General features: G+C 38.1%; 1 protein-coding gene across 5 annotated transcripts in view; it reads left to right on the top strand.

Annotated features, from left to right (window-relative positions):
- MAPKAP1 (MAPK associated protein 1) overlaps positions 1-12,994 on the top strand; it is a 188,584-nt gene that overhangs the window by 21,794 nt on the left and 153,796 nt on the right. For all 5 annotated transcript variants that reach the window (XM_036329644.1, XM_036329646.1, XM_036329645.1 and 2 more), the window contains exons 4-5: positions 985-1,074; positions 3,598-3,746. In XM_036329644.1, the coding sequence (XP_036185537.1) occupies positions 985-1,074; positions 3,598-3,746 (239 nt within the window). The remainder of the gene's footprint in view (positions 1-984; positions 1,075-3,597; positions 3,747-12,994) is intronic.

Below are 12,994 nucleotides of genomic sequence, written 5' to 3' on the forward strand. Positions count from 1 at the left end.
AGGAGTGTATGATTTCCTGCCTTTGAGAAATCTACTTATTTATTTTTTTTGTTAGCATTGTGCCACAATAGGAAGTGCAATAGGAAACTAATTTCAAGAGATTGCATTAATTGTGACTTTCTTTTCCATTGTGGTCCATATGGATGTTGTTAATGTATGTTGGACAATATTATTTAAAAGATTGGTTCAACTGATTTTGCCTATGGTAATCAGCCTGTGGTAATATAATCACAAATGCATAATTTTAGGTGATGATTTGTTATTGTTGTTGGAATTTCTTAAGATAGCACTTATATAATTAAGATTGTGGGGTGTCCTGTGACTAAGGAATTTACTTTTTAATCCTTTCAGCATATCTTAAAATTTTGTATAAGAAAAATTGTTCTTTTTAAGATTTGACTAATGTTACAAAGATACAAATCATTTATTTTACTACCTATAAACTATTTCAGCCCACTGAAGAAAAGCTATGCTAATTTATATAGCTTTGACATTTTATAATTTTCATGATTTTTAGATAAAGGATTTTATATTTAAAACTTTAATAGTCTAGTCTGAGTTCATTTATCTTTAATTTTTGAAACGGGTAGAGTAATTCATAACAGTAATTTTATTCCTGTAATGTAATATTCACTTCAGTTCATTTGTGCATTAAAATTCCTTTAAGACCGTTATTAATGATTTATATAATGAAATGTCATATTAATCACAGAAGTTTTCACATTTTATTATTCTCTTCCATGTTAATACTATCTTTATGATCTCTATTAATGTTTTATATCCTCTAATTTCAATTATAAATCAAGAATATTTTCATGTTTTTGTTGGTATTTGCTTTTCAGGGGTGCCACCTTTAAAATTTTATGACTTTTTCCCTACATATACAATATAAAACATCTTTATTCATATAAAGGTAGTTAATTATGTCTTTGTTTATAGTAAACTTTCATTGACAAACTTATAGTTATAATATTTCTTTTCAAGCTCAAAGATTAGAACGACTTCGAAAAGAGAGGCAAAACCAAATCAAATGCAAAAATATTCAGTGGAAAGAAAGAAATTCTAAGCAATCAGGTAAATGGAAATAATTTTCATTGTTAATTTGAAATTTATATATTTGGTGTATATTATTATTATATAAGAGCTTTTCTTTTTAATTCATCCTTTTCAACCCTCTGGGTGGATACCTCTTGTGTTTTGAGATTTGAACTCTTCATTTGGGTGCCACTCTTCGGTCTGGGTCACAGGCACATTTTGTACACACTGTCGTGCTAGTACCTTGTTCTTAGAGCCAAGGAGAACCTATGATTTGTATGGGCCTCTGGGCTGTAGATTTCTCCTGGCAGTTCTAACCTAGACTTTATCTTGCCTTATTATGGCCCCAGAAACAATCTCTGTTGCATATATGTGAATTCTTTCCTTTAGCTTAAAAACCATTATGTTAGTGGCATTATTAGCATATGCAGTATATGTTCATATGATAATGTATTAAGAAGCTGGCCATATTATGTATTTTCAAAACTTCAATCTCAATAAGAGAAGCCATTTTAAAAAATTCCAAATAAAGTGCTATTAAAATATTTTCTAATGTTTATATCATGTTTCCTAGACTTTTTTTCTCCTTTCAAAGAAATGTCTGCACTCTGCCTTCTATACCTTCCCAGCACTTCCCATTACCACCCTGCATTTAATAAATGTCCAATAGTTTTTGTTGACTGACTCCAACTGTTATAAAATTAACAATCTTAATGATTACTAATTATCACCAACACCTATCTAGTGCTGTTCTAAGCAGTTCTTCTGCATTACCTCCAATGCACTGATCTTTTAAGGTGAAGGTATCATTGATTAGATGAGACAGATGAGATGGAGGCTCAGAGAGATTAGGCTTGCTAAAGTTCCAAGGCTAGGAAGTGGTAGTGCAGTACAGAGCCATGTTTTGCATCTAGCACTGTCTGCCTCTAAAGGCCAATCTCTCTCTGCTAAACCACACTATGTAAAGTGGTTCGTGCTTTCTCCTGTGAGTGTAAACCTGAGTGTGCTCAATGGGTCTGATTTTCATAATGGTTGCTTCTAAATGATGACCCTGTAGAACCAGAAATCCCACTCACTTCTCTTTTTTGCATCTCATTTCTATGATTTCCTATATATTCTTTTATATATATTAAAAATCTTTCGCCCTGGCCGATTTGGCTTAGTGGATAGAGTGTTGGCCTACAAGCTAGCTGAAGGGTCGAGGGTTCAATTCCAGTCAAGGGCACATGCCTCAGTTGCAGAAAAGGACTCTTTGGGAAGGTGATGGTTGAGCAGAGAAGGAGTGAACCACGCAGATATTGGAGATGAGTGTTCTAAGACAAGCGAACAGCAAATTTAAAGTTTCTGTGACAGAAGTGTGCCTGATGTATACCATGAATAGCAAGGAAAGGATGCTTATTGGTTGGAGTAGAGTAAGTAAGGGGAAGAGTGGAATCAGGGGTGTAAGTAGTAAGAAACTTGATCATGCAAGATCTTGTAAGAAATGTAATTTTTACTCTCAGCAAAGTGATTTGATCAAGTAGTAATGTGATATGTTATCTACTTTTTTATTTTTAGCTTAAATTTCCTTTAATACAACTTTTTATTATAGAAAATTTAAAACATATACAAAAGTAGAGAGAATGGCATAATGAACCCTCCATACTATTATTATAATACTAGAGGCTCAGTGCACAAAGTCGTGCACTTGGGGGGGGGGTCCTTCAGCCTGGCCTGTGCCCTCTTGCAGTCTGGGAGCCTTCGGGGGATGTCCACCTGCTGGCTTGGGCCCACTCTCCAAGGGATCAGGCCTAAGCTGGCAGTCAGAAATCCCTCTGGCAGCCCAGGAGTCCTGGGGGAATGTCCAACTAACAGCTTAGGCCCACTCCCCACCGCTTGGCTTGCCAGCCATGAGTTGGCTTCTGGCTGAGCAGCGCTCCCCCTGTGGGAGTGCACTGACCACCAGGGGGCAGCTCCTGTGTTGAGCGTCAGTGTGCGTCATAGCGACGCGTCATTCCGCCATTCGGTCAGTTTGCATATTAGCCTTTTATTATATAGGATTCTCCTTTTCCTCATCAGCTTTGTCTTCCAGATTTTTGTGGTAGGTGACATTGGAGAGTGTGAGAGGATTAAGATGTGGACCTTGACCTTGAGGAACTATAATTCCAAAATCACAGAATAGAGTCAGGAGAGATCTTCAAAATTATCTAGTTGTACAAGCCCAGAAAGGTCTAGTGAATTGTCCAGATTACACACCTGGTAGTGGCAAAGCCAGGCGAAAGCTTAGGTCCTCTAGCTGTGAATGCATTTCTTATAGAATGGCTGCTTTGTTGGTTTGTCTGACTCTATCCCTCCCACCCCACCCCACACCCAACTCAGTCCTTAAACCCTAGTTGAATTAACAATCCTGACCTGTGTGTTTTTTATTGAAGTGTATATGAAGCTTTTTTCCCACACATTAGACCTGAATATGTCCCTGGACCCTCCTTCCTTAAGGTTCCAAAGAAGACTTTAGGGAAGGTGGACTGGCTGTCTTTCTGTGTGTAATCACAAAGATGTTTCTATCTTCCTCTTGTATCACAGCCCAAGAGTTAAAGTCACTGTTTGAAAAAAAGTCCCTCAAAGAGAAACCTCCAAGTTCTGGAAAGCAGTCAATATTATCTGTACGCCTAGAGCAGTGCCCTCTGCAGCTGAATAACCCCTTTAATGAGTATTCCAAATTCGATGGCAAGGTAAGTAAAAATAAAACTTTGTGTCTTTTAAGTTCGTGATTTCCTTTCTTTTCTTTCTTTTTTAAAATATATTTTTACTTATTTCAGAGAGGAAGGAAGAGGGAGAGGGAGATAGAAACATCAATGATGAGAGAGAATCATAGATTGGCTGCCTCCTGTACACCTCCCCACCCCCACTGGGAATCGAGTCCGCAACCTGGGCATGTGCCCTTGACCAGAATCGAACCTGGGACCCTTAAGTCCACAGCCCGACGCTCTATCCACTGAGCAAAACCAGCCAGGGCAAGTCCGTGATTTTCAACCAGTGTGTTGCAAGAATTTTTGAAACATGTAATACTTGACTACTTAGGGGCACTGACCTCTTTTCCCTTAGGTTGTCAAAAAGACAACAGCCAACACAACAATAGCCTTCTGGTGTGAAAGCCCTATCTTGAACCATAAATTTATAGGTTATATGATAGAGTTGCATCTTGGTCACATTGCATAATAAGGTTGGTCTGATTGGTTAATTCTTGGTACCAGAAATTCTTGTATACACCTGATTATTTTTTAAAATGTTTTTATTGATTTTAGAGAGAGGAAGGGAGAGGGAGAGAGAGAGAGAAATATCAACGATGAGAGAGAATCATCAGTCGGCTGCCTCCTGCATGCCCCACACTGGGGAACGAGCCCTCAACCTGGGCATGTGCCCTGACCAGATATTGAACTGGGCCCTCCTGGTTCATGTGTCTACACTCATGAGCTACACTGGCTGGGCATAGGCACCTGGTTTTTAAAAAGTCACTTTGGAGCAAAAAGCGTAGGCAGTCATCATTATTATATCTATTTTTGTAAGTCAATCAAAATTATATCTGTTTTTTTGAAAATTGGCAAAAAATATATTTTTGGTGTGCTGCAGAATTTTAGTAATTAATTTATGTATGCCATGAGATGGGAAAGGTTGAAAATCACTGCTCTAAGTAAGAACCTCAACAAGTGGAATTATTGGTATTATTATGTTATTATTAGATTTGGGGTTTAAAAAATGACTCAGATAATTATAGAATGTCACTCATATTTTTTGAGGATGGAAAAAAGGTGTGAGCTGGGTTTAATGTTGTTTCCGTAGTAATATGTTTAGAAGGATTAAAACAAAACCAGTCCTGAGTTATGTATCTGTATTTTGTTTGTTTGTTTTCTTTTTTTATCTCCTAAGTGTACTTGAGGGTTTGGGTTAGTTGGGTTGTGATTAATCAAGGTCTAATTGTGTTGAAAGTGGTTCTGGGAGGCAGCATTGTCTTGTCTGATGCTGTATTTTAACTACAGGAATTATTAAGCTTAGAGCTTCATTTCAATATTCTAGGCCATTGCTTTGCTTGTCAGTATTTCATTGTAGGGAATCTTTTTTGACACTTGCTGTGCAGAGGACTTTTCTTATAATAATTCACAATTGTAACATTAGTTTATTTTCTTTTTAGCAAAATGGCCACTATTTTAGGTGGAGTATAGTTTCATGTGCACCCCCAACCCCCTGCTCCATTCCCTGCCATTCTGTGTTTCTGTGCTGAGCTGGGCCTTTTTCAGAAGACAGTAGCAGTTGATTTTTATATTTATTGCCATTATGTTTGCTGTCTGGCAGTGGCGTAGGGGTGCTGAGTGATAGCTTATTGCCTGGAGGGGTTGTGTTACAATTTGTCTTATTTCAACACCATTGCAATTAATAAACATACAGCTCTTTGCTTATGTTTGCATTTTTCATATTCAAGTTCTGGTTATGTGCTGCTTCTGTCAGTTGTCATCTTTGAGCAAGATGTTTTCTCTTCAAAACACTTTTACCTGCCCGGCCAGCATGGCGCAGTAGTTGAGTATCGACCTCTGAACCAGGAGGTCACGGTTTGATTCCCAGTCAGGGCACATACCCAGATAGTAGGCTCGATCCCCAGTGTGGAGCATGCAGGAGGCAGCCGATCAATGAATCTCTCTCATCGTTGATATTTCTCTCTCTCTCTCTCTCTCTCTCTCTCTCCCCCCCCCCTCCCCCTCTCCCTCTCTCTCTCCCTCTCTCTCTCCCCCCCTCCCTCCCTCCCTCTTTGAAATCAATAAAAATATATATTAAAAAACCCAAAACACTTTTACCTCATACAATGCAGCCTGTTTCCATAGGCTTAAGTGAGCATATATGGCCATCAGCATGTGAGGTTATTGATGTTGGTGGGGAAGAACAAGAACTGGAAACAAAATGCATAGGTAACATCAAGATAATAATATGCTCATAAACGTACTTTTAGTAAATTAGAGATTGTGTTGACTGATGTAAAGCTTCTCTTTAAGCCTGCCCTACTGCCTTCTCCTATTTCTTCTTGTGGAATGCAACAAAGAGAAGGAAGGGTCCCCCGAGGGGATAAGAATGTCAGCCTCTGGAAAATGGCGTGTTGGGCTGTAGAGGATTTTTTTTTCTTAAATACTAAGTTGATTTATTTAGATATGTGAGAAGTTACCGGGTTAGGTTACATGGTTGGAATTTATTTTCTTCCATTGCCTGAAACCACCTCATTGTTTGAGAATGTAATTGCTGAAATAATTAATATGCGGTACTGCTTTGATGCCAACAGAATAGCACAGATCTTTTAAAATATTATATTCTAGAATTGTCATCATCATCATACTATTCGATTCTTTTATATAAATATTTAGGTTTGAATTTGTCAGAAGGTTATGATCTCTGCTTGGTATTTATCTAAATTCTGAAGTAACAAGGAGAAATTTTTTAAAAACGTAAAGAAGCCATTTCTTCAGTCACAAAGGAATTATTTTTGCTAGATGTGTGTTTACACTTAAGGCTCTGGATGCGTTTGTCATATCAAGTCTCTTTGTGATCAAAGAATGTGGGGCAGTCACCATTACACATTGATTAAGAAAGATTTATATAAGTCTATCTTGTGATGAGATGCTATTTTATTATTACCCTGCATATTACAATTGCTAAAATATAATTAAACCCTTGTTCTCATCTATTATTTAATATTGATGCATTTGGCAGATATGTAATGAAAGTGGCTAATATTTGAAGGATATTGTACTGTACATATTAAATTAGTCTTTCTTTATCTTTGTGAAATGCATCAATATGATATTCAATGACATCTCAATGATTAATAGAGAATTATACTTGAGTCAAGCCTTTTTGTAACCTAGAAATTAAAATGACTATTCAAATAACACCTCAAAATGATCAAATTAGCATTTTGTGATTGCATAATAATGGGATTGTAGTAGTTACAAGAGCACCATGGCTGCCTCTGGAGTTAAGATCATGTCAACCCCTTGATAATAAAGCCTTTTCTGTGAGAGTCAACTTTAATAATTTCCAGATTGATTCTTCCCATAAATCATTTGATGTTCAGCACTAAATTTTTGTTGCTGTTGTAACTTAAAATTATTTTATTTTTATTCAGCTCATATTTAAGAAGTGAAATGAGTGTCCTTTTAAAATGATTCACCGTCTTGTCATTGAACACCATGCTTTTTACATCAAATGTAAGGTTTTCCCATGTATTTTTCAAAGGTTTGTTAAAGCCACTAAAATATGTAGGTTTTTTTCCCCCTATATTTATTCACAATGCTTTTCTTGGGAATAATGCTTGCCTTATTTACATAATTAACTGAGTTGCTTAGGTCTCTTGGGCAAATGGTACATAATTGGGGAGAGAAGAGGACAGGGAAGAGTTTGGGGTCTAATTAAATATGCTAAAAAACTACTTAATTATGTATTTCCTCAAGAGACTAACTGCTGTGAAATCCTCAAGATTAAGCTAGCTTTTGGTTTGAAAAAAGGATTTTGCTTTTGATATGGCTATACTATTATATTGTGGTTAAGCTAGCACATCTAGTTCTGATGGTTTGTGCAAACTAGATTGTTGGTGTTATTGATTCTAAGGGTAAGCATCTCTCAACTGTTGTGTTCAATTAAAACGAATACTTTCAAATAGTTTTTGGTTTCTGTAGCTGATTAATTTCATTTTTTAAATTGTGGTTGATTAATTTCTTGAAGGCATACAATTGAGAGGAAAGACTGTATTTAGGCATGTGCTTTGCTGTAATTTTGGCAATGTTTTTTATCAGGCTTATTATTATGTTTATATTATTTCTTGGGCAAATTAGTGGTATTACCTTTAGATTCATAGGTTATAAATAAGTCTATTTACTGATCATTTGAAAAAAGTCCAAGATAGATTGCAGTTGGTTTTAGTTGGACAAGGCAAAATGAGGTTCAACCATCTGCCCGAATTCTTCAGGTTTGTTGAAAACAGGACCTCTGAATTATTCGTTCATTAACGAAACAGAAACTCTGTTCTAGAGGTTGAGACAGTCAGAAAACTTCTTGTGCCCGTCCTGACTTCACTGTATGTGGGAAATGTTGGGTATGACAAGGAGTTGCTTTAAGGTGTTAAGGGAGTGGTCTCTATGGATAGGCAGTAAACACTCAGCACTGATTTAAGTGCCCCTAACTATGTGGATTTCTGCTGTGTCCCTCCACTTGTTTCAATGAAGTCATATTTTAAGCATCAAACTCTTTCCTTTCTATGCCTTATCACTTGAGAAGCTTTTGCTAGTTAGTCATCACTGTTTTAGATAAACTGAGTTTGCAAATATTATCAACTAGAGGCCCAGTGCACGAATTCGTGCACCAATGGGGTCCCTCGGTCTGGCCTGCGCCCTCCCGCAATCCGGGACCCCTTGGGAGATGTCAGATAGCTGGTTTCGGCCCGATCCCCGCAGGCCCGATCCAGACAGGAGGGAGCCCAATCCCCGCAGGCCTGATCCAGACAGAAGGTAGCCCAATCCTGTGCATTGAACGTCTGTCCCCTGGTGGTCAGTGCACGTCATAGCGACCAGTTGACTGGTCGTTCGGTCACTTAGGCTTTTATATATATATAGATAGATCATCAGAAGTTCAACTGCTCATGTCCTGTCAATACAGTTACTACCAAATATATAGTACCGATTACCAGTTGTGTCATCTTGGTTCCGTTTTCTTCACCTCTCCAAACTTCAGTTTCTTTACCTCTGAAAAATAGAGTTCCTTCCTCACAAGCTGATGAGATCATCAAACTGGATAATCCTACAGGATAAAGCCCCTAGCACACTGAGAAGCGGTATCATTTCATTTATAAGCAGACCTATTTTGTGGTTTGAATCCTGGCTCCTCCACTTAGGCTGTTATCTCAGGCTACTTACTTCACCTCTGGAAGCTCCAGTCTTCATATGTGGAATGAGATGATGACAGTGTATCTTCCTCATGAAGGTTAATTGAGATAAGACCTGTTTAGCAAGACATGTAGCCATAGGAAGCACTCAACAAATATCCCACTTCTGCCTCTTTCTCTGTGAACGGTGGGGCCAGTGATGCTGTCTCTCCTATTAGATTGTTGACATGATGGAGTCAGAGAAAATGAGCTCTTAAAACCAGGAGTTCAGAGTAGCATCGTGAAACAAGATGTGTAGCAACTGGAGGAAGGTGGTTTATCTGTTGGAAGCCCAGGGAGTCTAGTGGGGTTTGGCCTTTAACTTTAAATGGAAGATAAAGACAAATTATTACTTCCTTTGTGTTTTTTTTTTTAATATATTTTATTGATTTTTTACAGAGAGGAAGGGAGAGAGAGAGAGAGTTAGAAACATCGATGAGAGAGAAACATCGATCAGCCGCCTCCTGCACACCCCCCACTGGGGATGTGCCCGCAACCAAGGTACATGCCCTTGACCGGAATCGAACCTGGGACCCTTCAGTCCGCAGGCTGACGCTCTATCCACCGAGCCAAACCGGCTGGGGCTCCTTTGTGTTTTTTTGTGTGTTTTTTCTTTTGGCAATGGCTATGTTTTTAAACATCGAGTAAGAAGGTAGTTCCATATTAGTAGTTGCTTGGCAGTTTACTAAAATGTTAAGTATCCTTCTTATTTGACTTAGTTAAATTTTACTCTACATGTAGGGAGAATGTTTGCCTTGGCAAGTGCTTAAAAAAGGCAGAACCACTTCTGGTTCCTATAGACAGCTGTGACATGGATGATGTTAACCATTAGAAAGTAACCATTTCTCTGTTAGAAACTGTTTTAACCGGTAAGCTGCAGAGAGCATGGGGGACGGGATAATTCATGAGTGCTAATTGCTTGGCTGTTAATTTTCATAAGTGTTGATAGAAGCAGTTCCTTAAATTAAACTTTGTTTAAAATGTATCAGGGGAAATATTCCACAATGTCGAGCCTGAAGTGAAAATTAATATGAATGCTGTGGCAATTAACACATACTGGTTAATAGCTTTTAGCAGCATTTTGGGATGATAGTCCTTAAATACATTTTTGCATGCTGCTCTTGTTTCAGCATTGTTCCAGTCTATGTCTGGATAATTATGAACAAATGTTTTCTACAATTATTGGCATTAAGTAGTTCTCTTCAAAGAAAGTCACTTAAAACGTTGCAGAAAAACATGAAGCCACTGAGAAATATTGCAAACACAGAAAAGGTCAGCAAATTGAAATCGTATTAAAAAAAACGCCTTTGAGGAAAAATCTGAATTTGGAATACAGTGGGGCCTTGACTTGCAAGTTTAATTCGTTCCGTGACGGAGCTCGTAACTCAAATTACTCGTATGTCAAATCAAAAAGTGAACGAACGAGTGAGACATGTGATGCTGGGCTGATGTTGTGGCGTTCACTGTGATGTTCGCTGCGCCAACTAGCGGTGGGGTATCTGAAGCTGGCTCGTAACCCGAATTTTAGCTCGCAACTCAAAGCAAAAAATCGGCCGAGAGACGGCTCATATCTCGAAAAACTCATTAGGACACTCGTAAGTCAAGGCCCCACTGTATTTGCTATTATCATGGGAATGGGACCTGGACTTTTAGTGCTGGTTGTTTCTAGACCGCAGCTTCTGCTTATTGCTGCCTGAGTGGAGGTGTGGCTTTGAGCCTAAGGGCTTTCTGGACTTAGAGCTTTCTTCTTTCCTCTTCACCCTGCAAGTTGGCCAGTGCCCACCCTCCCCCAAGTGGCTGAGAAGTTGGCTGCATAATAATCTCATTCCCCCACCCCCTTCCTTTTCATAAGAGTGCTCCTTGGTGTCCATTAAGAGACAAATCCTGTGTGTGTGTGTGTGTGTGTGTGTGTGTGTGTGTGTGTGTGAGAGAGAGAGAGAGAGAGAGAGAGAATATGAATAGATATCAGAACCCAGAACCCTTTGGTGCATTGGGTGACATTCAACCAATTGAGCCACTCCAGCCTGGCAAGAGAGTAATTTTAAATGAGGCAGATGCCAGATGTCATTTATGAAAATATATTGATTGTAATTCTTGGAGGTTAGATGACCAAGAGGTAAAACATGGGCATATTTTTCTTACAACGAGATTACTTTGTAGTACTACCCTCTTCCTAGCTAATTAATTACCTGATTAGTGTTTAAATCTGGTTGAAATGAATTTAAAGCACAGGTCCTAGGGAAAACCTAGGACACAATCCTTATAGGTGTGGTGGGGACTGGAGATGGTGGGATTAAGAGTTGATCTCCTACATATATGTTGTCACCTTCCTCTTAATCGATCATAACAAAACTGTGATGTAGGGAGTATTATCTCCATTTTATGGATATGCAAGTGAGGCTCAGAAAGAGAAAGTGACTTGCTCAGGAATTTACAGCTATTATGGAGAAAACAAAATACTTAATAATTGAAATTTTCAGAATTTAAAAACAAAAGAATTTTCTCTTTACCAGTGAACTTGAGCTCTGACAGACTGGTTTAGATCTTATCAATTATATCTTTTGGGTGAGTTTGCTTCTTGTAAGCCTCAATTTTCTTACATGTAAAAAAGAAATAAGAGATTGGGCCTGTGCTGGGGGTGGGGGGATGCTATACACATAGAATATATTGTATGTACCACAAGTGATTTTTTTCTTTCCACTGACCTTCATGGTGTATAGAGTAGATTCATTGGTCTGTCCATCCATCCATCCATCCATCCATCCACTTATCCATCCATCCACCCATCCAACAAATTATTTACTAAGCTCCCACAGTGTACCGGTTCATTTCAAATGTTTATTACTTACTGGCTCTATACTAGGCATTAATAAATAAGACAGGACTAACTGCCCTGGAGGAATTTGAAGATAAGAGTGGCCAAATAGCCAACAAGTGGAGGAACTATACTTGACAGTCAGGGTTGTGCCCTGTGCTGGGAACTATGACGGTGGTCCATGACTTCAGGTGTATCTGATTGAACAAGGAACATGAACAGCTAACTGTAGCTTAAATGTGATAGGTATTGTAGTAGAGATCTATACAGAAGGCCGTGGGAGTTTGGAGGCAGCAATGGCGTTCATCTAGTTTGTTACCCTGGTAGGTTTGTCTGAATTTTTATTGTATTAATAATTCCTAGAGGGCAGAGACTCAACTTTGGTCACTCTTAGAATAGAATGAAGCCCAGCATGGCACTTTCCACACATAAAAGTGGAAGTTTTTTTTAATGGCAGTGATAAATTTCAAATGTCATTACTCTTTGAGGCTTGCAACTACATGGCAGTATCATAAGAGCTGTGTTTTATTAATATCTCCACTCCTTTCTGTTAAATTGAAGTTTTAACACCTAGACAGAGATACATGTAAGAAAGTAAGTTTAAGAAATTTGCAAAATATGCTACTATACAACCAAAGATTAAATTGATTTGTTATGTGTACATTTAGCTACAATTCATTTTAATTGTCTGTATGAAGTTAAAAAGTATTAGTGTCAGATAAGGATTCATCACCAGGGTGTGATTTAAGGCTGGTGCTGGAGAACGCAGGCATGTGTTCTGGCAGATGTTTATATAAGGCGCTGTCTTTCCTGACAGCAGTTAAAAAGTATGGTTATAGTAATCAAATTGTGGTGCAGCGACTCAGAGGCTAGGGCCAGATTGAATTAAAATAGATATAAGATTTATGAATAGCAATAGCTGTGATAAAATTTCACTGCCTTCTTCAACAGGAAGGACTTTTTCCACAGTGGAAAGAAGAAAATCTAATAACCACTTTTCTAAAACTGTGGTTTTGCTGACTTTCATTTTCCCTTCCTAATTATGGCATCAAAACAATAACTTGCTAAGGTTTTTTATTTCATCCATGCATCCATGGTAACCTTTTTTTTTCTTTCTATCTTATTAAGTGCATAGCATTAAAACAGACATTTTTTTATGATACTGTTTTAGATTAGAAACAAAATTCATGTAAATATAGCCTATGGGT

The sequence above is a fragment of the Myotis myotis genome, unplaced genomic scaffold (assembly GCF_014108235.1).
Source record: "Myotis myotis isolate mMyoMyo1 unplaced genomic scaffold, mMyoMyo1.p scaffold_m19_p_12, whole genome shotgun sequence".
NCBI classification, from domain to species: domain Eukaryota; kingdom Metazoa; phylum Chordata; class Mammalia; order Chiroptera; family Vespertilionidae; genus Myotis; species Myotis myotis.